The 23,416-nt window shown below is 35.2% G+C and overlaps 1 protein-coding gene across 1 annotated transcript in view; it reads left to right on the forward strand.

Annotated features, from left to right (window-relative positions):
• The window catches only part of LOC106832509 (disintegrin and metalloproteinase domain-containing protein 18-like), a 187,463-nt gene that overhangs the window by 99,604 nt on the left and 64,443 nt on the right, over nt 1-23,416 (forward strand). Inside the window, exons 17-18 of the mRNA XM_070499714.1 lie at nt 10,690-10,808; nt 13,256-13,257. Coding sequence (XP_070355815.1) covers nt 10,690-10,808; nt 13,256-13,257 — 121 coding nt within the window. The remainder of the gene's footprint in view (nt 1-10,689; nt 10,809-13,255; nt 13,258-23,416) is intronic.

A 23,416-nucleotide genomic window follows, 5' to 3' on the forward strand; every position in this document is an offset into this window, starting at 1 on the left:
AGATACCTCCAGCTTTGTTCTTTTTTTCTCAGGATTGCTTTTGCTACTCAGAGTCTTTTATTGATTCACATAAATTGTAAGGTTCTTTGTTCTATTTCTGTGAAAAATGTTGTTGGAACTTTGATAGAGATTGCAATGAATCTGTATATTAATTTAGGATGTATGGACATTTTAACTATGTTAATTCTTCCAGTCCAAGACCAAAGAATATCTTTCCATTTCTTTGTGTCTTCTATCTCTTTCAACAATGTTTTTTAGTTCTCAGTGTACATGTCTTTAACCTCTTTGGTTAAATTTATTCCTAGGTATTTTATCATTTTTGTTACAATTGTAAATGAGATTATATTCTTAATTTCTCTTTCTGCTACTTCATTATTAGTGTATACAAACACAAGTGATTTTTGTATGTTGATTTTGTATCCTTCAACTTTACTGTATTCATTGATTATTTCTAAATGTTTTTTGGTTGATTCTTTAGGGTGCTCTATATATAAAGTAAGTCATCTGCAAATAGTGACAGTTTCACATCTTCCTTTCCAATTTGGATCGTTTTATTTCTTTCTCTTGCCTGATTGCTCTGACAGGGACTTCCAATACTATGCTAAATAAGAGTGGTGGAAGTGGGCATCCTTGTCTGGTTCTTGTTCTTAGAGGAATAGTTTTCAATTTTTCCCCATTGAGAGTGATATTAGCTATGGGTTTGTCATACATGGCCTTTCTTATTTGGAGGTACTTTCCTTCTTTATCATAAACGGATGCTGTATCTTGTCAAATGCTTTCTCTGCATCTATTAAGATGATCATGTGATTTTATTCTTCATTTTGATAATGTGGTGTATCACGTTGATTGATTTGTGGATGTTGAGCCATACGTGCATCCCTGGAATAAATCCCACTTCTTCATGGTGTATGATCTATTTAATGTTTTGTTGTATTTGATTCAATAGTATTTGGTTGAGGATTTTTGCATCAATGTTCTTCGCTGATATAGGCCTGTAATTTTCTTTTTTTATGTTGTCCTTGTCTTGTTTTGCTATCAGGGTAATTTTGGCTTTGTAAGATGAGAGAGGAAACTTTCATTCCTCTTCTATTTTTTGGAGGAGTTTGAGAAGCATAGGTATTAAATCTTCTTTGAGTGTTTGGTAGAATTCATGAGGGAAGCTCTTTGCTCTTGGACTCTTATTTTGGGAGAGGTTTTTAATTACTGTTTTGATCTCCTTTCTGTTGATTGGTTTATTCAAATTCTTTATTTCTTCATGATTCAGTTTTGGAAGGTTATATGATTCTAAGAATTTATCCAGTTTTTCTAGATTATCCAATTTGTTGACATATAGCTTTTTGTGGTATTCTCTTATAGTAATCTTTTATATTTCTGAGATGTCCATTGAAGTTTCTCCTTTTTTATTTCTGATTTTATTTATTTGAACCTTCTTTCTTTTTTTCTTGATGAGTCCAGCAAAAGTTTTGTTAATTTTGTTTATCTTTTTGAAGAACCAGCTCTTGGTTTCATTGATTTTTTTCTCTATTTCATTTATTTCCACTCTGATTTTTATTATTTCTTTCCTTCTACTGATTTTTGGCTCTGTCCTTCTTTTTCCAGTTCCTTTAGAAGCACTGTTACATTGTTTATTTAGATTTTCCTTGCTTGTTATGGTAGGCCTGTTGCTATAAACTTCCTTCTTAGAACAACTTTTCTGTATCCCATAAGTTTTGGCATGTCGTATTTTCATTTTCATTTGTTTCCAGTTATTTTTTTATTTATCCTTTGATTTCTTCGTGGAGCCAGTAGTTACTCAGAAGTGTTTTGTTTAATCTCCACATATTTATAGCTTTTCTGATTTTCTTCCTGTGGTTGATTGCTAGTTTCATGTTGTTGTAGTCAGAAAAGATGCTTGGTATTATTTCAATCTTCTTAAATGTATTGAAACTTGTTTTATGGCCTAATAATGACCTATCCTGGAGAATAGTCCATGTTCGTTGGAAAGGAATTTTCTGAAGTTTTTGGATGCAATATTCTGTACATATCTATTAAGTCCATCTGACCTAATGGGTCATTTGGGGCCAATGTTTCCTTATTGATTTTCTCATTGGATGATCTATTCATTGGTATAAGCAGAGTGTTAGATTACCCTACTATTATTGTGTTACTGTCTATTTCTCCTTTTATGCTTGTTAATAATTTCTTTATATATTAAGTGCTCCTATGTTAGGTATATAGATATTTACAAGTATTTATCCTCTTGTTGGATTGGTCCCTTTATAATTATGTAGTGTCCTTTGTTTTGTGTTACAGTTTTTGTTGTAAAGTTTGTTTTGTCTGATGTAAGTAATGTTACCCAAGCTTTCTTTGCTTTGACATTTGCATGGAGTATCTTTTTCCATCCCTTCACTTTCAGTTTGTGAGTGTCTTTAAGTCTGAAGTGTGTCTCTTGTATGCAGCATATATATATAGGTATTGTTTTTTATCCAATTGGCCATCCTATGCCTTTTGATTGGAGCATTTAGTCCATCGACATTTAAAGAAGTTATTGATGGGGCAAGTCCTGTGGCCAAGTGGTTAAGTTCACATGCTCTGCTGTGGCAGCCCAGGGTTTCACCAGTTCAGATCCTGGGCATGAACATGGCACCACTCATCAAGCCATGCTGAGGTGGCATCCCATGTGCCACAACTAGAAGGACTCACAACTAAAAATATACAACTATGTACTAGGGGCTCTGGGGAGAAAAAGAAAAAAAAGAGTTTTTAAAAAAAGAAGTATTGGTAACAATGTAGTTACTGCCATTTTGTTACTTTTTTCTGGGTGTTTTAGTAGTTCTTCTCTGTTCCTTTCTTCTCTTGTTCTCTTCCCTTGTGGTTTGATGGCTTTCTTTAATATTATGTTTGAGTTCCCTTTTCTTAATTTTTTGTGTATCTATTATAAGTTTCAGGTTTGTGATTACCATGAGGTTCATATATAATAACCTACATATATAGCAATTTATATTATGTTGATGGTCTCTTACTTTGATATTTTGCTAAAAGATCTACTCTTTTTCTCCCCTCCTCCTACATTTTATGCTTTTTATATTATATTTAACCTCTTTTTTCTTCACGTATATCCATTACCCTCTTATCATGGAAGTAGATAATTTTAAAACTTTTGACTATTGACCTTCATGTTAGTTTCATAGGTGATTGATTTTCTACCTTTACTGCATATTTGCCTTTACCAGTGATTTTATTGCTTTTTTTGAATAATTTTTTTATTCCTATTTGTGGTCTTCTTTTCTACTTAAGTCTCTTTAGCATTTCTTGTAAGGCTGATTTCTTGGTGATAAACTCCTTTAGATTTTGCTTGTCTGGCAAACTCTTTATCTCTACTTCCATTCTGAATGATAACCTTGCCATGTAGATTTTTCTTGGCTGTAGGGTTTTTCCTTTCAGTGTTTTAAATATATGATGCCACTCCCTTCTATCCTGTAAGGATTCTGCTGAGAGGTCAGCTGAGAGCCTCATGGGGTTTCCTGTGTATGTCCCTTGTTGCCTTTCTCTGATTTTATGATTTTTAGATTTTAGGATTCTATGTTTATCTTTAATTCTTGACATTTTAATTATAATGTGTCTTGGTGTGAGCCTCCTTGCATTTATCTTCTTTAGTGCTCTCTGTGCTTCCTGTACCTGGATGTCTATTTCCCTCTGTAGGTTAGGAAAGTTTTCAGCTATTATTTCTTCAAATAGATTCTCTGCCCCTTTTTCTCTTTCTTCTCCTTCTGGAACACACTATAATACAGATGTCAGTGCACTTGATATAGTCTCATAGGTCCCTTAGACTGTCTTCATTCTTTTTAATTCTTTTTTCTTTAATCTGTTCTGTTTGGGTTGTTTCCTCTAGACTTTCATCTAGGTTGCTGATTTGTGCTTCTGTATCACCTATTCTGCTATTGAGGCCTTCTAGTGAATTTCTCATTTCCAGTATTGTATTCTTCATTTCTGATTGGTTCTTTTTTATATTTTCCAGTTCTTTGTTGAAGTTCTCACTGTGTTCATCCCTTCTTCTATCAAGATCAGTGAGCATCCTTATGGCTATTAGTTTTTACTCTTTGTCAGGTAGATTGTTTATCTCAGTTTCATTGAGCTCTTTTTCTGAGGATTTGTCCTGTTCCCCTCTTTGTAACATATTCCTTCGTCTCCTCTTCTTGCCTCTTTCTCTGTGCTTATGTCTATGCATTAGGTTGGTCAGCTATGTCTCCTGATCTTGAAAAGTTGGCCTTATGTGAGAGATGCCTTATGAGGTCCAGCAGTGTGCTTCCCTCTCATCACCAATTCCAAATACTCCAGGAGTGTCTGCTGTGTGGGCCACATGTGTCCTGTTGTGGAAGAGTTACTCTTGCTGCAGATGCAGATGTAGACTGTCCTCCTAGCAGCTGGTTGGAATGCCCAACTGCGTGTGGCTGCTGTGGTGCCTTCAGTCACTTTATCAGGTCTGGGGAGCCCCAGCACAGTTGGCTTCAAGGACTAATAGCACATTCTTGTTGCAGTTCTTCTGTTAAGTAAGTAAGCCTCCAGCATGGATGGTTACTAAGCTCAGGGACTTACAATTGCTGTATGTCTCCAACCTGTAAGACTGTTGTCAGCTCTCTCAGGAGTGCAGCTGAGTGGGGCTGGCTGGAGGCATGGGAGCACCCAATTTTTCAAGCTTTGGAAAGTGGGGCTGATCCCCTATGTGGCTGTTTGAGAAGCACAAGCCCCACTGCCTGCAGGACCACACACCCTGTCAACACAGTCCTGCCCCATTCACACTCCCTGACTCACTGAAGCATACACAATTGCCCCACTGCAGAGGCCCCACACACTCCACCAATGCAGGCCTGTGCCTTGCTCATGCCCTGCCCTGCATATGTGGCCCCATTTGCCTGGCTGCAGAGGTTCCAGGCACCCCACCCATGCAGACCCACAAGTTGCCCAAGGGCTTGCTTTTGGGTGGGGACATTCCCTAGGGTGGACTGCTTTCCCTGGCTGAGCTGGATTAAATTGATGTTCTAGTGGGTGGGGCAGACTCTGGGCTAACAGGCCAGGGGAAGAACTCCAGTAGTGTCTGCCAGCATCTGTGTCAGCACTCCTGAACTAGGTCACAAAAATGGCTGCTGCCAATGTCTCAGTCCCTCTGGAGGTAGATCCAGCCTGGGACCTCAACTCTCACTAAGCCCACTCAGAGCCTATCAAGTGAGTCCCTTTTCACCAAAGAACTGTGAACTTTTCTTTCCGGCTAGTTTAGGTTGTTTTCTGAAATGGGTGAATTTGTGCATGAGCCCTTTAAGAGCAGGCTTTCCCCCCATGTCTGATAGCTTTACTGAGGATATTCTCCATTGTTCTTAAGAGCTCACAAAGCCAGACATTATGACACTTGTCTCAGTTGTGCTGCACCCAAAAGCTGCTTATTATTGTGACACTCCACTGCTCAGATCCCCCACTCCTCCAGGGAAGGCTTCATACCTTGGGATTGCTCCCAGCCAGCAGTGAATTGCTGCATCTAGAAAGTTGCTTTTTCTTCTCCAGAAAGAAAGTCCTGCCTCTTCCTCCTCAGTCAACACTGTCCCTAGTTGTGGGAGTTGTTTTTATTCAGTTTTCAGTTCTCTCTCAGGGTAATTCTCCCAAGAATAGTTGTAAATTTGTTGTGTTCATGGCAGGACTTGTGTTCGGAGTCCACCTACACCACCATCATGACACTGGCTCTCAACCTATAATTTTTGATTGATTGGATTTAGAAGATATAAAATGTCACTGCATCATCTTTAATTTTCTATGGGCTGTTAACAAACAAGACAGCTACATTTTCATATTTTGTTTTTTATTGTCTATAGCTACAATTGTTGGGCTGATCTTTTTCTTTCCTTTGTTCAATTATCTGTTTTATGTCTTAAGCCTGAATATTTTTCATAAAATCTAAAAAAAGTTATGGATTGTAAGGGTTTTTTTTTTTTTAAAAGACCACCTTTTTTTTTTTTTAGGAAGATTGGTCCTGAGCTAACATCTGTTGCCAATCATCCTCTTTTTTGCCCCCTTTCTCCTCAAAGCCCCAGTACATAGCTGTATATCCTAGTTGCAAGTTGCTCTAGTTCTTCTATGTGGGATGCTGCCACAGCCTGGCTTGATGAGCAGTGCATAGCTCTGTGCCCAGGATCCAAACTGGCCATAGAAGTGGAGCGCACAAACTTAACCACTCAGCAATGGAGCTGGCCCCTTGTAGGTTACTGATGCTTTGTTTTATTGGATACAATTTTTTTTCTTAATCTATTATCAGATTCTATTTTTACTTTACTTAGACATTTTGGATGTATTTTTTCATTCAATAAAGTTTTTCACTGTGAAATATGGCATACATAAAAGAATGAAATAAGATAAAATGTCTATAATTTGGATTTTTCTCTGAAAAATTCAATTGAAATTTTTGAAAAGAAAAACTCTTTAACAGTAATTAAAATGTCAAGTAAAATCTTAACTGAATCCAGGAGAAGCTCTATTTACTTTCTAGTGACATCTCAACAGATAGGCAAGTCTTTTATTTTCAATTGATAGAGTTAACTTACAGCTCTATCATTTACAATTCCTGTCCAATTTTATGAGCATGAGGTTGTTCAGAAATCTCATTAATTGTGACAGGTTGGCAATTATGGTAGTGGTATTCTTTTTGATTCATCATATGTACACAACTTTTACTAGTAAGACTCTCTTTTTTAGAACAGAGTGAAGAGACTACCTACATTATGGGAGAAAATATTTGCAAAGTATGCTTTTGATAAGGAATTAATATCCAAAATATCTAAGGAACTCAGACGCAAGTAGCAAGAAAACAAATAACACAATTTAAAAAATAGGCAAAGGACCTGAGTAGACATGTCACAGAAGAAGACTTACAAATGACAAACACATATTTGAAAACGTCTTCAATATCACTAATCATCAGAGAAATGCAAATCAAAATCACAATGAGATATCACCTCACATCTGTTAGAATATCTGATATCAAACAGGGAAAAGATAATAAGTGTTGACGAGGATATGGCTTAAAGGTAACCCTTGTTCACTGTTGGTGGGAATGTAAATTATTAGTTACTATAGAAAAAAGTATAGAGATTCCTCAAAAATAATAATAAAACAGCATATTATCTATGAGTCTCACTTTTGGTTGTATATTCAAAGTAAATGAAATCAGAATCTTGAAGAAATTCCCATGTTCATTGCAACATTATTTACAATGGCCAAGTTTTGGAAATAACTCAAGTGTTTGTTGATGCCTGAATGGAAAACAATGTGAGATGTATATATACACACACATACATACACACAGAATAGAATATAATTCAGCCATGAGAAAGGAGAGCCTGCTATTTGGGACGACATGGATAAATCTGTAAGATATTATGCAAAGAAAAATAAGCCAGACAGAGAAAGACAAATACTGTATTACCTCACTTTTATGTGGAATCTCAAAATAAAGTCAAAGTCACTGAAGGAGAGAGTAGAATGCTGGGAGCAGAACGGTGGTTACCAGAGATGGAGGCTGTGGTTGAAACACTGAGATGCTGGTCAAAGTGTACAAAGTTGCAATTATGTAGGATTAATAACTCTAGAGATCTAATATACAGGCATGATGACTATACTTAATGATATTGTATTAAACTCTGAACATATGCCAAGAGAGTAGATTTCAGGTGCAGTCATCACTCATAGAAAAATGGCAACTATCTGAAGAGATATGTTAATTAGCTTTACTATAATAATCATTTCACTATTTTGACTGTAAAAATAATTTCACTATTAATGTTTTTATCAGATCTTAATGTTGTACATGTTAAATACATATCATTTTTATTCAAATATATCAATAAAAAGAATACTGTTTAAAGCTTAAAATATAATTTCAGTTGTCAGAAATTTTAAATGGATGTACAAAAATTTTATTTTATTTTCAATTGCCACATTGGAAATTTTGCAGATTATCATTAGTATTTCTGGATCAAAAAATGTATGTGACAAATTAAGCACAAAAATGTGATATGTAGATATCATGTTCACAAAGCAATTCTCTCACAAAAAAATTAGGTTAAAATTTCTCCTGTGGCAGGAGTTGCTTATTTGTATTTTATTTAAAAATGTATTTTATTTAAAATGCATTTTATTTAAAAAATTCTATCCATATTTCCAAATTCATTGTTTAAAACTTATATGTGCTCATATGTCTTATGTTTATCACTTTAGTGTTTAAGTCTGTAATAAGTGTTTGCAAAAATTATCATGATTTCTGGTATGTGCATAATTGATACATTTTCGTTTGTATTTTGTTATACGTATGTTGGTCTAGTTCCTAATTTTCACTATTTAGTCCATTGTGATAATTGTGGTCTTTTATTAATATTCTTTCTTTTGTTCCTTACATTGTATACTATTTATTTCTTGTAGTTCCCCTTTATACATTTCCTCACTTTTTGATGAATCATTTTTAATTTCTTCCTTTGCCCTGCCTTGCCCAAATACAAAGAAAATTCGGTAGTATAGCTTTTTTTTGTCACTTGTTACCTTGCCATTTTGGCAGTTTGTCTTATATCTTTTTTCCTCTATCCTTATACAAAACTTAAAAAAAAAGACTATGGCTCCTTGCACACACAATTAAGTCTGTCTCATTTTTGTACTTTTACATACTCTTTGCTTTTTGTCTCTAACTTCTGTGTTTTGTGTAGCTACTTTGACTTGGTGGTCCCTCAGAGATTCTATGCATTACGTTAATTTTTTCTAAAAAATACGTTGTAAAGGATATTATAATCTATTTAGATTTGATATTTTAGATAAAGTGTTCTTTCTAACATGACATTGTTCTCCTACTTTAATGGAAGGGATAGGGTACTGGAATAATACTTTTTTTTCAAAAAGTAGAGAGAAAATGTATGTGGTAGATAATATTTAGAGACCTTGCATATCAATAATGCAAAAATTTTGCCCTTGAACATAGAAGATCTCTTTGTTGTCACAGGATTATTAAATTTCACTTGACCTCTCCCAAAACTTTGTAAAATCTGTTGTGCTGTCCTGTTGCTTTTGGTGCTGTTGGAGAGGAAAGTTATGTTAAGTTAATTCTCCTTCCTTTGGGCAGAATGTTGTGAGACTATTTTTCTTTGTGTTTTTTTTGAGCCTAGAAATATTGCTGACAAGTGTCTAAAGTTTGTTTTTTGTTTCATTTTTCCCATTAAAGAGTCACACATCCAGTCTGAAATATCAAGTCATTCTTCATCTAGGAAAATTTGTATAATATTATTTATTCAGTTATTGCTTCTGCTCTAGTGGACGATCTTCTTTCATGAATAGTCAAAATACAGTGACAGTATCCTCTGTTTTCTTATGTTGCTTAGATATTGTAAATTAAGGAAGGGGAAACAATTATGGATTAGGTTTAAATGATAAATAAGTGACATTCCCATCCTAATTTCAAAACTTTATATTAACATGTTTATAGCCAGTGCACTATGTATCCTAAAGTAGAGATATGTGTATATAAAACATAAGAGTAACTTATGGAATTCAAGGCTATAATTAAAACTCATTTTATTGAAATCACTTTTGATGTGTAGGGAAAGTAGGTTTAAAAATTTTAATAAACTTTAAACAATCAACTTAGCAGTATGAATGTAAATGTACAGGAAACAATATCTATAGCAGAACTTAAGGAAATATCTATATTATTGAACATTATGTCTACTTTTAAAAATATTCCATTCCTATATTTATAAATATAGAAATGGGAATAAGTTCATGGTATAACATTATTGATATTAGTTTGGCAAAACCCCGTGCATGTCTGTTTACATGTGTTTGTGGTGTGGGTACACATGTTTACATATGTATATATGAATGAAATGAAGAAAATGCTTAGCAGTGGAGAGTGGGACTTCATTAGTGGGTGAGGACTCTTTTAGTTCTGTGCATTTTAAATGTTTCAATTTACAAAATATTACTTATTTGGTTTACTATAAAATGAAAATTAATACTAAACTATTGAAATGTAAAAGCACAAATAACATGTAAACTCCACAGATGTAAACTGTTTGAAATGCAAGCTTATCATAAAGCTTCATTTTATTGTCTATTTTTAATACTTTTTACTTCCGTATTATTTCACTTTGGAAAATATGTTCACAAAAATGAAATACAAATCTTTGATCAATAGTAACAAATTTTGAGAAAAGGGCTAGGTTAAGAAATTAAAGTGACTAAGTCAATTAATAGTAATTTTATTGCAATATTTTATATAGAAATTAAAGTGCATAAATAGGAAATGTGGAAGTGGTGACAGCCAATATATTCACAATAACTAAATGAGATATTTGTGAAAAATTCTAAATTCAACCAATGACATGCTGTCTTTTGTGAATATAATGGCCATAATTTTATTGAATCCCATTTATTAAAAAATGATGAGGGAAGACACAGTACTTATCGAAGTCAATATATAGAGGCCAGAAATATACTATCACATAGGTCATGATTTTCTCCTTGACCATTATGTTGTCAAAATTTTCACTACTTTTTCTCACCTATTTCTCATATAGTATTAATAAACCTAGAAAAATAGTGATTTTATTCTTTGGAAATTAAGTATTTATTTATAAGATGTAAAGACTAACATGATTTATAATAATTATTGTTTTTCTCTTTCAGATATGTAATAATTTGGGTAATTGTCATTGCTTTCCTGGTTATAAGCCTCCAGATTGTGAATTTCAGATTGATTCACCAGGGGGAAGTATTGATGATGGAAATGTTCAGAAATCTGGTGAGTAGAAATTAAACTTTTGAAACAAAATAAAATGTTATTTTATGAAATAATTAAAGAAATATACTTCCAAGTCAAAAGTTTAATGATCTCCTAAGTAGTTAAAAGTTATCTTGAATAGTGGCTTTAATTAAATTGATGGTACACAATATTTGTAATGAGATTTTCTCAGAGACACTCAGTTTTAATCAACTTAATTAAATAAGTTAGAATATAGTACTCAAGTTTCAATAAATGTTATAGGATGAATTCAAAACAAATTCAATATGGGAGAATAAATATTGCATAAATTATTTGCATTCCATATCATTAAAAGCTTTGTAAGTTATTAAAAAAAACAACTGTAGGATAAAGTGTTTATTCTGAATGAAATTTGGAAAAAATGTGGCAAAATATAAATGTATGTATTTATTAGGAAACAATAGTAAATCATATTTTGACTGATGGAATACATATTTATGTATTCTCTTGTTCTCATGGATGAAGGCAAGTGTCATAGGCTATTCATTGATTCAATTACTCTTTCATTCATTAATACATCCCCTCCACAAACATGTTATCAAGTGTCTGGTAAGGCAATAAAATTGAGATCCCCATAGAAGACCACTCAAGCAGCAATGTGGAGAATGAGTTTTATATTGTGAGTCTGAATGAAAGTAAATTACCTGGAAACCAATAGCTTTAATTATAAGATCCCAAAGTAAACAACAAAAAAGGAGATAAATAAGCTGCTACATAATATCAAATATTTGTGAGCGACAATGAATAAGGCATGATGATACGTTGTATTTGGCACATGGAGAAGAATGGGTAATGATGATATATCCATATTGGAGTAAAAGAATCAGAAGATGGACCAAGCATGAAGATAGTGAACTTAATTTTGGATAGAGTTTGGGTTACCTGTGAAAGAGTTCATGTGAAGCAGTCTATGGTAATTCATGGGAATTTGATAATAACGTTTTCAACTAAGTAAGGGCATCAATAATTGGTAATCCTTACCTTACAGTTAATTTATAATTAAGGTAATTCATGGAATGGTAAAAATGTATATATTTTATGTGAGATGAGATAAGAGATTTGAATATAACTTCAGGAAGCAACAGTATTTCAGACATAATTTCTGAGATTACTTCTAATTCTTGAAAGACAATAAAAAGAAGTAGTCACAAAGACTTCTGCTTCTTGCCATGACAGAATAACACTAGAAAATTATATGAGGTATTTGCTACCAGGTTATGGTATAGGACTATGATCTTTGAGATAAGAGAAACACATGAGATTCATCATTGTATGTTTGTGAGACAGTATCTACCATTCTTTCATATGTGTAATGCGAGTTTCAGATGAAAGGGAAAAATATAGAAAAGTGTACAGAAAAGATATTTGAAAAAATAATGACCCCACATTTCCTAAACAAGATAAAAACACCCAACATTTAAATTTAAATACAAGAAGCTAAGTGAAACTCAAGCAAGATAAATATAAAGAAATTTACAACTAGGAAAATTACAATCAAGCTTCTGAAAACAACGATAAATTAAAAAATTTAAAATAGCTTGAGATAAACCTCTGATATCCTGCAATATGGAAGGAAGAGGTCAACAAAAGCTTTCCCCTAAAAGCAACTAAAAAGGTGGACAAAAACTGTCAAACACCACCATTTCAGTACTCTGGAAATCAACAAAAAGCAGATTAAAAAGTGTTTATTCATAAAAACTACCTCATTTAACAAGAAAATGAATGTAGCTTCCTTCCCTGAGGATGCTTCTATCTCTTTTGTCACAGCTCTGTCAACATGGTAATTCAACCAGAACACAGCAAGGTGTAAAATCCATTAGCTTTGCTGCCACTGCTTCAGGGTGGGTGAGAGGAAAGGGGATTACTTGATTTGTTGTAGTATTGTCAATTACTATAGCAATCACTTTGTCAGGAGAACACAAGGACTTACTGCCTTGCTAAACTGAGATAGAAGGCCTTTTAGAACAAAAAACAAACCAGGAAATAGCCATGCATTTAATAGGGAATGTCAGGAGATGAGACAGTCATAAGAGGAATAATGCACTCTCAGTGCATTCCATGGTGACGGGAGACTGCAAATGCTAAGAAAAGATACCAGGGCAGGCCTAACCCACCACACATCCATCAATGCATCCTCAACTGATGGAGCCTGTGCACAACACAGAAAAGATGCAAGAGATTTGAATGGAAAGTAAAATCCAGGCCAAACTTGAAAATGACCTGAAATTTGAATGTCCTTCCCACAAAAAAAAAATCCAGTAACAGAAAGGCAAGACAAGTATTTGTGCACAACCCCTGATTAATCCTTGACTGAAAACTAAACTGAAGACACAAGGATGACCCTGACAAAGCTAAACTTAAAATTAAACAGAAGAAAAAAATTTTTTTAAACTGAACATATACAGCAGCCATACTTTCCAGAGTAGAAAGCTGTTGCAAATTTAGTTCAGGAAAGTGACTAAAATAATGAAATAAAATGGCAGCAACAAAAAAAATTTTCTCAGAAGGAATAAATGAAAATCCAGAATTACTATGATATATTATTTTGGATTTCCAGTATTCAGGGAAAAAATAAGTATATGCAAATAAGCAAATTGTGTCAATTTCTCAGGAACAAAAAGTGAGACTATATAATCAATGAGTGTTCCCAGTTGTTGGATTAAGCAGGTGAAGATTTCAAAGCAGCTTTTATAAATATTCAAAGGAATAAAAAGAATCAAGGTTAAAAATGGAAGGAAAGTGTGAAGATAATGACAACAAATAGAGGACCTCAGTAAAAAGATAGAAATTATAAACAAGAACCTTATCCAATTTTGGAGTAGAAAAGTACAAAACCAGAATTGAAAAAATCACTAGAGGGATAAAAAGATGATTTGAGATTGCAAAAAAAAAAAAAAAACCTGGGGATTTAAGATACATCCATAGTAATTTTCTATTCTGAAAGAAGATTGAATCAGACTGAGAAATAAATGAAAAATGAGGAGATCCTCAGAGACCAGTTGGCCAAGATTGACTATACCTACATATTCCTGTGTGTACATAATGGTAATACCAGAAGGAGAGGAGAGAGAAAGGGGCAAAAAGAATATTAGAAGAAAGAATGGATGAAAACTTATCAAATGTGATGAATCTTCCACAAATCCACCAATATACTCCACTAAAATAAACAAATAGAGATACACATCCAGACATAGCATAGAGAGCTCCTGATATGAAAGACAAAGATAAGGTCTTGTCAGCAGCAAGAGAAAAATAATTCATCATATATAGGGTAAAATTAATTAATTATTAATTGATGATGATTAATGGGTGACCACTCATCAGAAATAATGGAGAGCAGAAGTCACTGAAATAAAATACCCAGATGTTGAAAGAAAAAACTTTTAGTCAAAAACTCTATATCCTGTAAAACTATACTTTGGAAATGTTGACATAATCCATAATCAATCTATAAATCAAAATTGTGGTGAGTTTATTATGAGCCAGATCTGAGGGCTAACCAGGGACCTTGCTTCCCCAAGGGAGGAAGGGCACCAAAGAAGTGGGGTGTACAGAGTCGTTATATACCATCAAAGAGCATGTATTGCATGTGATTGGAATGCCCCTTTTACAACAGTCCTGAGATCACTTAGCCGGTAAGTGATTCACACAGCAGGTAGCAGGTCTGCTGTCTTGACAAACACAACAGGTAGCAGGTCTGTTGTCTCAAGCTGGGTGGTCACAGGATGATTTCAGCAATCAATTTCTAGCCTAGGGAAAGATGCTTATCCTTAAGGAAATGCCAATGTGGGGGAAGTGGCATCTTTATCTTAAGGGCATTTGTTCCTGTACTGGGAACAAAGCAAATGCTTAAAACAGGTACACAATGCATGCTCAATGTCCATGTCAGGCCCTTTTGTAAAAACAAGGTCAGGCCAAATTAGTTTTACACCAAATGGCATCCTCATATACTCCAATATATCCTATTGCTTGCCATTTGTTTATCATTTTTCCTCTTCTGATCTATAATCTTTTGATAGAAAGCATTGATGATCAAAATATTGTTCTTTGGTGCCAGAGTGGTTTCTGTCTGCCCTGGGTCCATCATGTCTCTTGGTGCTAGGCTTTTATCTCATTTATTTGCCCAGTTGTCCACGTTGGGTGTATATAGTCAGACACACGTAGAGGTAACAAAGGAAGCATTTCATAGGTTATATAACTTTCAATTAATTTTAGATTGTGGCACAAACATTGTACATGTGCTTTTCTATGACTCCTTATGTTTAGATTGTTCACAATTATAGAACAAGTACAGTAACAATGATAATAACTCAATGTATTTGAAAATATTCGTTTAAAGTGAGATCTTAGGCAAAGTGCTTATCAGAAAAGGAAATTCATCCAGGATTGTAAGATCAATCAACTATCTCAAGTTGCCAAGCAACCATTAGTCTAGCATGTATGCCCCCAGTCATACAACACTGAGTAAAGAAAACAGCAATTAGTTGGAATATTATAACCAGTACAAGAATTCCAAGAAATAATAGAAATAGGAATTTCAAGCTGGATCAAAAAAGGGAACTGATACTGGAAAGGAGCCACCAAACAAATCAAGACTGGGTGTAGGACTGCTTAAGGCATTCACCTGTTTATTCTTGTGCTTTAGCAGAGATGACACACTGGAAGATTCATCACACATAAAAGCACAGCATTCAGTTTGAGTGATTGCTTATGTACCACCTTGGGATGCAATTAAAATATCTAAAGCCATTCTATTTTTAAGGACAGCCTTTTTCATTAAAGACATTTCAGTATTTAATAAGGCTATTCCTGCTTGATTATCATTAAGAGCTTTTTGAGTAAATTTAGTCAGGGCTTCCACATGTGATAATGACATCTTCTAGCCCCAAAGAAGCAACAAATATAGCCACTTGGTGGCCATTCCAGTGGAACACTGAATGAGCCCATTTGGCCTTAATGAGAGGGAGATTGGCAACAGGTGTTAGCTCAGTGTGACTCCTTCCCTGCTTCCAAGGGAAACCCAGGGTGCAGCGTTTTAGCCATCCAGGCAGTAGCCAAGGCCAGAGATATTTTCTACATAATCACTGAGTTCCATTAGAACCCACCCGATAAATGCCTAGCCTTCAAGACCAATCTGTTCCAAATAAATCATGTTCTTTAAGTATGATAGTATTTTGAAACCTCAAATGGAACAATTATAAAATAGGCATACGGTTTAAGCATAACAAAGGTTTAAATGAGGGGATATAATATTGGGCATACAGGCCTGGTCCAAAGTCTTGGGACAGCTGTCTACAATCAATGCCATCTTCTTCTCATCCTGGTATGGTCCTTTCCAACAAGTTTGCAAAGAATCTTTTATTTGATGCGTCTTCTGATGAATAAATTCTCCAGGTTATGGTCCATGATCCCTAAGGTCTGGGAGCTCTCTGTGAAAAAAACCAGTTACAAACTCTTTCATTTCTATTAAATATCTCAATGAGACCCTGATAGTAATTTAGTATATCTCTCTTATGCAAAGTTTGTTCATATATTTCCTCATCTAATTGCATAGGCTGTCCCATTATTATTTCAAAAGGAGACAACCAATGTTTCCCAAAATGTGTAGACCTAAGATTAAGGAGCACTAGTGGAAGAGCTTTTGGCTATGAGAGAGTAAATTCTTCTGAAAACTTTGCCAATTGAGGTTCTTTTTAATTGGCTTTATGATAGTTTACAATCTTGTGAAATTTCAGTTGTACATTATTGTTTGTCAGTCGTGTTGTAGGTGCACCCCTTCACCCTTTGTGCCCACCACGCACCTCCCCTTTGCCCTGGTAGCCACTAATCTGCTCTCTTTGAGCACATGTTTAAATTCCTCATATGAGTGGAGTCATACAAAGATTGTCCTTCTCTATCTGGCTTATTTCACTTAACATACTTCCCTCAAGGTCCATCCATGTTGTTGTGAATGGGATGATTTTATTTTTTTGATGGCTGAGTAGTAGTCCATTGTATTTATATATATACACCACATCTTCTTTATCCAATCATCAGTTATTGGGCATTTAGGTTGCTTCCACACCTTAGCTATTGTAAATAATGCTGCAATGAACATTGGGGTGCATGGGACTTTTGGAATTGCTGACTTCAAGCTCTTTGGATAGATATCCACTAGTGGGATGGCTGGGTCATATGGTATTTCTATTTTTAATTTTTGAGAAATCTCCATACTGTTTTCCACAGTGGCTGCACCAGTTTCCACTCCCAGCAGCAGTGTATGATGGATCCTTTTTCTCCACAACCTCTCCAACACTTGTTACTTTCTGTTTTGGTTATTTTTGCCATTTTAATGGGTGTAAGGTGATATCTTAGTGTAGTTTTGATTTGCATTTCCCTGATGATCAGTGATGATGAACATCTTTTCATGTGCCTATCGGCCATCTGTATGTCTTCTTTGGAGAAATGTCTGTTCATCACCTCTGTCCATTTTTTGATTGGGGTGTTTGAGTTTTTGTTGTTGAGTTGTGTGAGTTCTTTATATATTATGGAGATTAACCCCTTGTCAGATATATGACTTGCAAATATTTTTTCCCAATTAGTGGGGGTTTTTTTGTTTGTTTGTTTAAATCCTGTTTTCCCTTGTCTTGAAGAAGCTGTTTAGTTTGGTGAGGTCCCATTTGTTTGTTCTTTCTATTGTTTCCCTTGTCTGAGAAGACATGGTGTCCAAAAAGATCCTTTTAATACTGATGTCAAAGAGTATACTGCCTACATTTTCCTCTAGAAGACTTATGGTTTCAGGTCTCACCTTTAGGTCTTTGATCATTTAGAGTTTATTTTTATGAATGGTGAAAAAGAATGGTCAATTTTCATTCTTTTACATGTGGCTTTCCAGTTTTCCCAGCACCATTTGTTGAAAAGACTTTCTTTTCTCCATTGTAGGCCCTCAGCTCCTTTGTCAAAGATTGGCTGTCCATAGATGTGTGGTTTTATTTCTGGGCTTTCAATTCTGTTCCATTGATCTGCACACCTGTTATTGTACCAGTACCATGCTGTTTTGATTACTGTAGCTTTGTAGTATGTTTTGAAGTCAGGGATTGTGATGCCTCCAGCTTTGTTCTTTTTTCTCAGGATTGCTTTAGCAATTCGGGGTCTTTTGTTGCCCCATATGAATTTTAGGATTCTTTGTTCTATTTCTGTAAAGAATGTCATTAGGATTCTGATTGGGATTGTTTTGAATCTGTAGATTGCTTTAGGTAGTATGGACATTTTAACTATGTTTATGCTTCCAGTCCATGTACATGGAATGTCTTTCCATGTCTTAATGACCTCATCCATTTCTTTCAGGAAAGCCTTGTAGTTTTCATTGTATAGGTCTTTCACTTCCTTAGTTAAATTCACCCTGAGGTATTTTATTCTTTTTGTTGTGATTGTGAATGGGATTGTGTTCTTGAGTTCTTTTTCTGTTAGTTCGTTATTAGAGTATAGAAATGCTACTGATTTATGTAAGTTGATATTATATCCTGCAAATTTGCTGTAGTTGTTGATTATTTCTAAAGTTTTTCAATGGATTCTTTGGGGCTTTCTATATATAAGATCACGTCATCTTCAAACAGTGAGAGTTTCACTTCTTCCTTTCCTATTTGGATTCCTTTTATTCCTTTCTCTTGCCTAATTGCTCTGGCCCAAACCTCCAGTACTATGTTGAATAAGAGTGGTGATAGAGAGCATCCTTGTCTTGTTCCTGTTTTCAGGGGGATGACACTCAGTTTTTGCCCGTTCAGTATGAAGTTGGTTGTGGGTTTGTCATATATGGCCTTTATTATGTTGAGGTAATTTCCTTCTATCCCCATTTTGTTCAGAGTTTTTTTTTTTTATCATAAATGACTGTTGGATCTTGTCAAATGCTTTCTCTGCATCTATTGAGATGATCATGTGGTTTTTGTTCCTCAATTTGTTGATTGATTTGTGGATGTTGAACCATCCCTGAGTCCCTGGTATGAATCCCCTTGATCATGATGTATGATCCTTTGGATATATTGCTGAATTCGAGTTGCCAAAATTTTGTTGAGAATTTTTGCATCTATGCTCATCAGCGCTATTGACCTATAGTTCTCCTTTTCCGTGCTGTCCTTGTCAGGCTTTGGTATCAGGGTGATGTTGGCCTCGTACAATGTATTAGGAAGTGTTCCATCCTCCCTAAGCTTTTGGAATATCTTGAAAAGTATAGGTATTAAATCTTCTTTGAAAGTTAGGTAGAATTCCCCAGGAAAGCTGTCTGGTCCTGGGGTTTTATTCTTTGGGATGCTTTTCATTGCTGTTTCAATCTCCTTCCTTGTGATTGGTCTGTTCAGACTGTCTGCTTCATCTTGACTTAGCTTTGGGAGATTGTAAAAGTCTAAAAATTTATCCATTTCCTCTAGGTTATCCATTTTGTTGGCATATGGTTTTTCGTAGTATTCTCCTGTAATCCGTTGTATTTCTGTGAAGTCTTGTTATTTTCCCTCTTTCATTTCTGATTTTTTTTCTTTGAGCTCTCTCTCTTTTTTTCTTTGTAATACTGGCTATGGGTTTCTCAATTTTATTTATCTTCTCACAGAACCAGCTCTTTGTTTCATTGATCCTTTCTACTGCCTTTTTTTTGTTTTGATAGCATTTATTTCTGCTCTTATTTTTATTATTTCTCTCCTGCTGACTTTGGGCTTTGTTCTTCTTTCTCTAATTCGGTTAGGTGTAATTTGAGATTGCTTATTTGGGATTTTTCTTGCTTGTTAATGTGTGCTTGTATTGCAATGAATTTCCCTCTTAATACAGTTTTTGCAGTGTCCCATATGATTGGAATGGCCTATTATCAGTTTCATTTGTCTCCGGATATTTTTTGATTTCTGCTTTAATTTCTTCAATGATCCATTGCTTGTTCAATAGCATATTGTTTAGTCCCCACGTTTGTCCCTTTCTCAGCTTTCTTCTTGTAATTAATTTCTAGCTTTATAGCATTATGATCAGAGAAGATGCTTGTTATTATTTACATTTTTTTAACTTATAGAAGCTTGCCTTGTTTTCCAACATATGGTCTATCCTTGAGAATGTTCCATGTGCACTTGAGAAGAATGTGTATTCTGCCGTTTTTGGATGGAGTGTTCTATATATGTCTATTGAGTCCAACTGTTCTAGCTTTGCATTTAATTCCACCATTTCCTTGTTGATTTTCTGTCTGGATGATCTGTCCAATGATGTGAGTGGGGTGTGGAGGTCCCCTACTATTATTGTGTTATTTTTGATAACTTTTTTTAGGTTTGTTAATAATTGCTTTATGAACTTTGGTGCTCTTGTGTTGGGTCCATAGATATTTATAAGCATTATTTCTTCTTGATGTAGTGTCCCTTTGATCATTATATAATGACCCTCTATGTCTCTCTTTACCTGCCTTATCTTGAAATCTACTTTGTCTGATATAAGACTGTGACACCTGCTTTCACTTGTTTGCCCTTAGCTTGGAGTATCACCTTCCATCCCTTCACTCTGAGCCTGTGTTTGTCATTGGAGCTGAGGTGTGTTTCCTGGAGGGAACAGATTGTCAGATCTTTTTCTTTAATCCATCTTGCCACTCTGTGTCTTTTTATTCAAGATTTCACTCCATTCACATTCAGAGTGAATTGATATATGAGGGCTTAATGCTGCCATTTTATTGCTCATTCTCTGATTCTCCTGTATTTCCTTTGTTTCTTCTCCCATGTATTTCAGATTACCAATTCGATTAGGTAGTTTTTTATGCTGGATTGTTTAGTTTTCTCCTTATATATTATTTGTTACTCTGATCTTCTTTTTTGTTTAGTGATTAACCTGAGGTTTGTATGCAAAATCTTGTAGATGAGATAGTCCATTTTCTGATGACCTCGTATTTCCTTAGACCGAGCTGATTCAGTCCCTTCCCTCTTCTCCTCCTAAGTTGCTTGTGTCACATCTCATTCCATCTTGTGTTGTGAGTTTGTGGTTAAAATGACAAGATTATCTTTGTTTTTGGTGTTTTCTTTCCCTTTATCTTTAATGTTTTACCTGAGTATTTGCTAACCTGTTCTGCTAAATAGCTCCTATTTTCTGATTTTGTCTACCTATTCTCCTTACTCAGGGCTTTGTAACTCCTTTCTTCTTTTTCTTTTCAGGTATGAGTGCCTTCTTGAGGATTTCTTGTAAGGAGTGGTGTTTTGTGGTGATGCACTCTCTCAGCTTTTTTGGATCTGGGATAGTTTTTATTTCTCTATCATATCTGAAGGATATTTTCTTAATTGAAAGTTTTTGTCTTTCAAAGATTTGAATATATTATTCCACTGTCTCCTAGCTTGTAAGGTTTCTGCTGAGAAATCTGCTGGAAGCCTGATAGTAGGGGTTCCTTTGTAAATTACTTTCTTCTGCCTTGCTGCCCTTAGTATTTTCTCTTTGCCATTGATTTTTGCCAGCTTCACTCCTATATGTCTTGCAGTTGGTCTTTTTATATTGACATAGTTATGAGATCTGATGGCCCTTTCTCGTGGATTTACATCTCCTTCTCCAGGTTTGGTAAGTTCTCCACTATTATTTCTTTGAGTACACTTTCTGCTCCATTCTCTTTCTCCTCTTCTCTCTCTGGAACTCCTATAATCCTTATGTTGAATTTCCTAACTGTGTCGGATATTTCTTGGAGACTTTCTTCATTTCTTTTTAGTCTTAGTTCTCTCTCCTCCATCTGAAACATTTCTATATTTCTGTCCTCAATGATGCTGATTTGTTCCTCTATGTTATCAGCTCTACCACTCAGGGCATCTGTATTCTGCTTTATCTCATTCATTGTGTTTTTCATCTCCAATATTTCTGATTGGTTCTTCTTTATTGTTTCAGTCTTTTTTGTGAAGTAGCTTCCAAACTCATTGAATTGTCTATCTGCATTCTCTTTTAACTCATTGCATTTTTTAATGATAGCTATTTTGAATTCTCTGTCATTTAGGTTATAGATTTCTGTGTCTTTAGGTTTGATTCCTGGGTACTTGCCTTTTTCCATCTGGTCTGGAGATTTGATATTTTTTTCACACTGCTCAAAGACATGGATTTGTGCTTCTGCATTGTAGTATTACATGATTGCCACTTCCAACTTTTGCCACTGGGTGGGGGTCAAGAGCTGAGTATTCAGAATAGATCGGAATCCACAGAGACGTCTCCAAGGTGCTGGGCTGGGAATCCAGGTGGAGTGGAGGGGCACTTTCTTTTCTGCACGATCCTGGCAGCTTCTTTCTCTGCCCTTGCTGTATGCTCCCTGAGGGTGTTGGCTTGATGAAGACACCCCCACAATAGCTAATCCCTCCTGTGGGGGGCTTTGCCCCAGGCTGTGAGGGACCTCAGAGATCTCTGGTGTTCCCATGGAGGGCTGCCCCTCCTCCCTTTCCTCCTGGAGGCTGTTCTCACTCTCTGGGTTGCTGTCCTTCAGGGAGGAAGAGAAGTGTTCTCTTACTTGATTCAACTTCTTTGGGGGGTTCCAGCACCTCCACTTTCTGATGTATGGCTGCATGAGTCTCTCGGATGTCTTTTGTTATGTGTGGATATCCTGTTCATTGCATTTTTTAGGGGAAAGTTTACGGTGAGAGCTCACTCTGCCATGATGCTGACATCACTCCAAAGCAGAGGTTTTGTATGCTGTTGAAGTCAATTTGGTATTAATTCTAATTAGATTGTTATATTTATTTATTTATTTACTTTTTTTTGAGGAAGCTTAGCCCTGAGCTAACATCCACTTCAAATCCTCCTCTTTTTGCTGAGTAATATTGACCCTGAACTAACATCTGTGCCCATCTTCTTCTACTTTATATGTGGGATGCCACCACAGCATAGCTTGATAAGCAGTGCACAGGTCCACACCCAGGATGTGAACTGGTGAACCCCAGGCTGCCAAAGCAGACCATGAGAACTTAACTGCTATGCCATGAGGCTGGCCCCCAAGTGAGACTGTTATAAATTTAAAAGTAATTCTCATGGCAAAGACAAGGACAATATGTAAGGATTATCCACAAAAGAAAATGAGAATAGAATGGAAAATGGTTTACTATAAAAATCAGCTATACACAACAGAAGGCAATAATTGGGGAAATGAGGGACAAAACTGGCATAAGACTAGAAGAAAAGAAACATAAAAATTGCAAAAGTAAGTCATACCCTTTCAAAAGTTATTTTAAGTATATATGAATTAAATTCTCTAAGTGAAAAGCAGAGATTAGCATATTGGATTAAAAAACCACGATGCAGCTCTATGCTGTCTACAAGACACTCAATTTAGACCCAATGCATAAGTCAGTTGAAAGTTGAAGGATGGAACAATATATTCTAGGCAAATAGGAACTAAAAGAGAGCTGAGAAAGATGCACTGAAATCAGAAAAAAAAAAAACATTTAAGCCAAAAGCTGTTATAAAAGACAAAGTAGAACATTATAAATTGATCAAATGGTCAATTCAAAAAGAATATGTAACAACTATAAACATATACTCAACAAGAAGCAGAGTATCAAAATATGTGGAGCCAGCATTAACAGTGTAAAAGGAGAAAATTTTACAATAATACAGGCTTTAATACCACAATTTCAATAATGG

Source organism: Equus asinus, chromosome 27 (assembly GCF_041296235.1).
Source record: "Equus asinus isolate D_3611 breed Donkey chromosome 27, EquAss-T2T_v2, whole genome shotgun sequence".
NCBI lineage: Eukaryota > Metazoa > Chordata > Mammalia > Perissodactyla > Equidae > Equus > Equus asinus.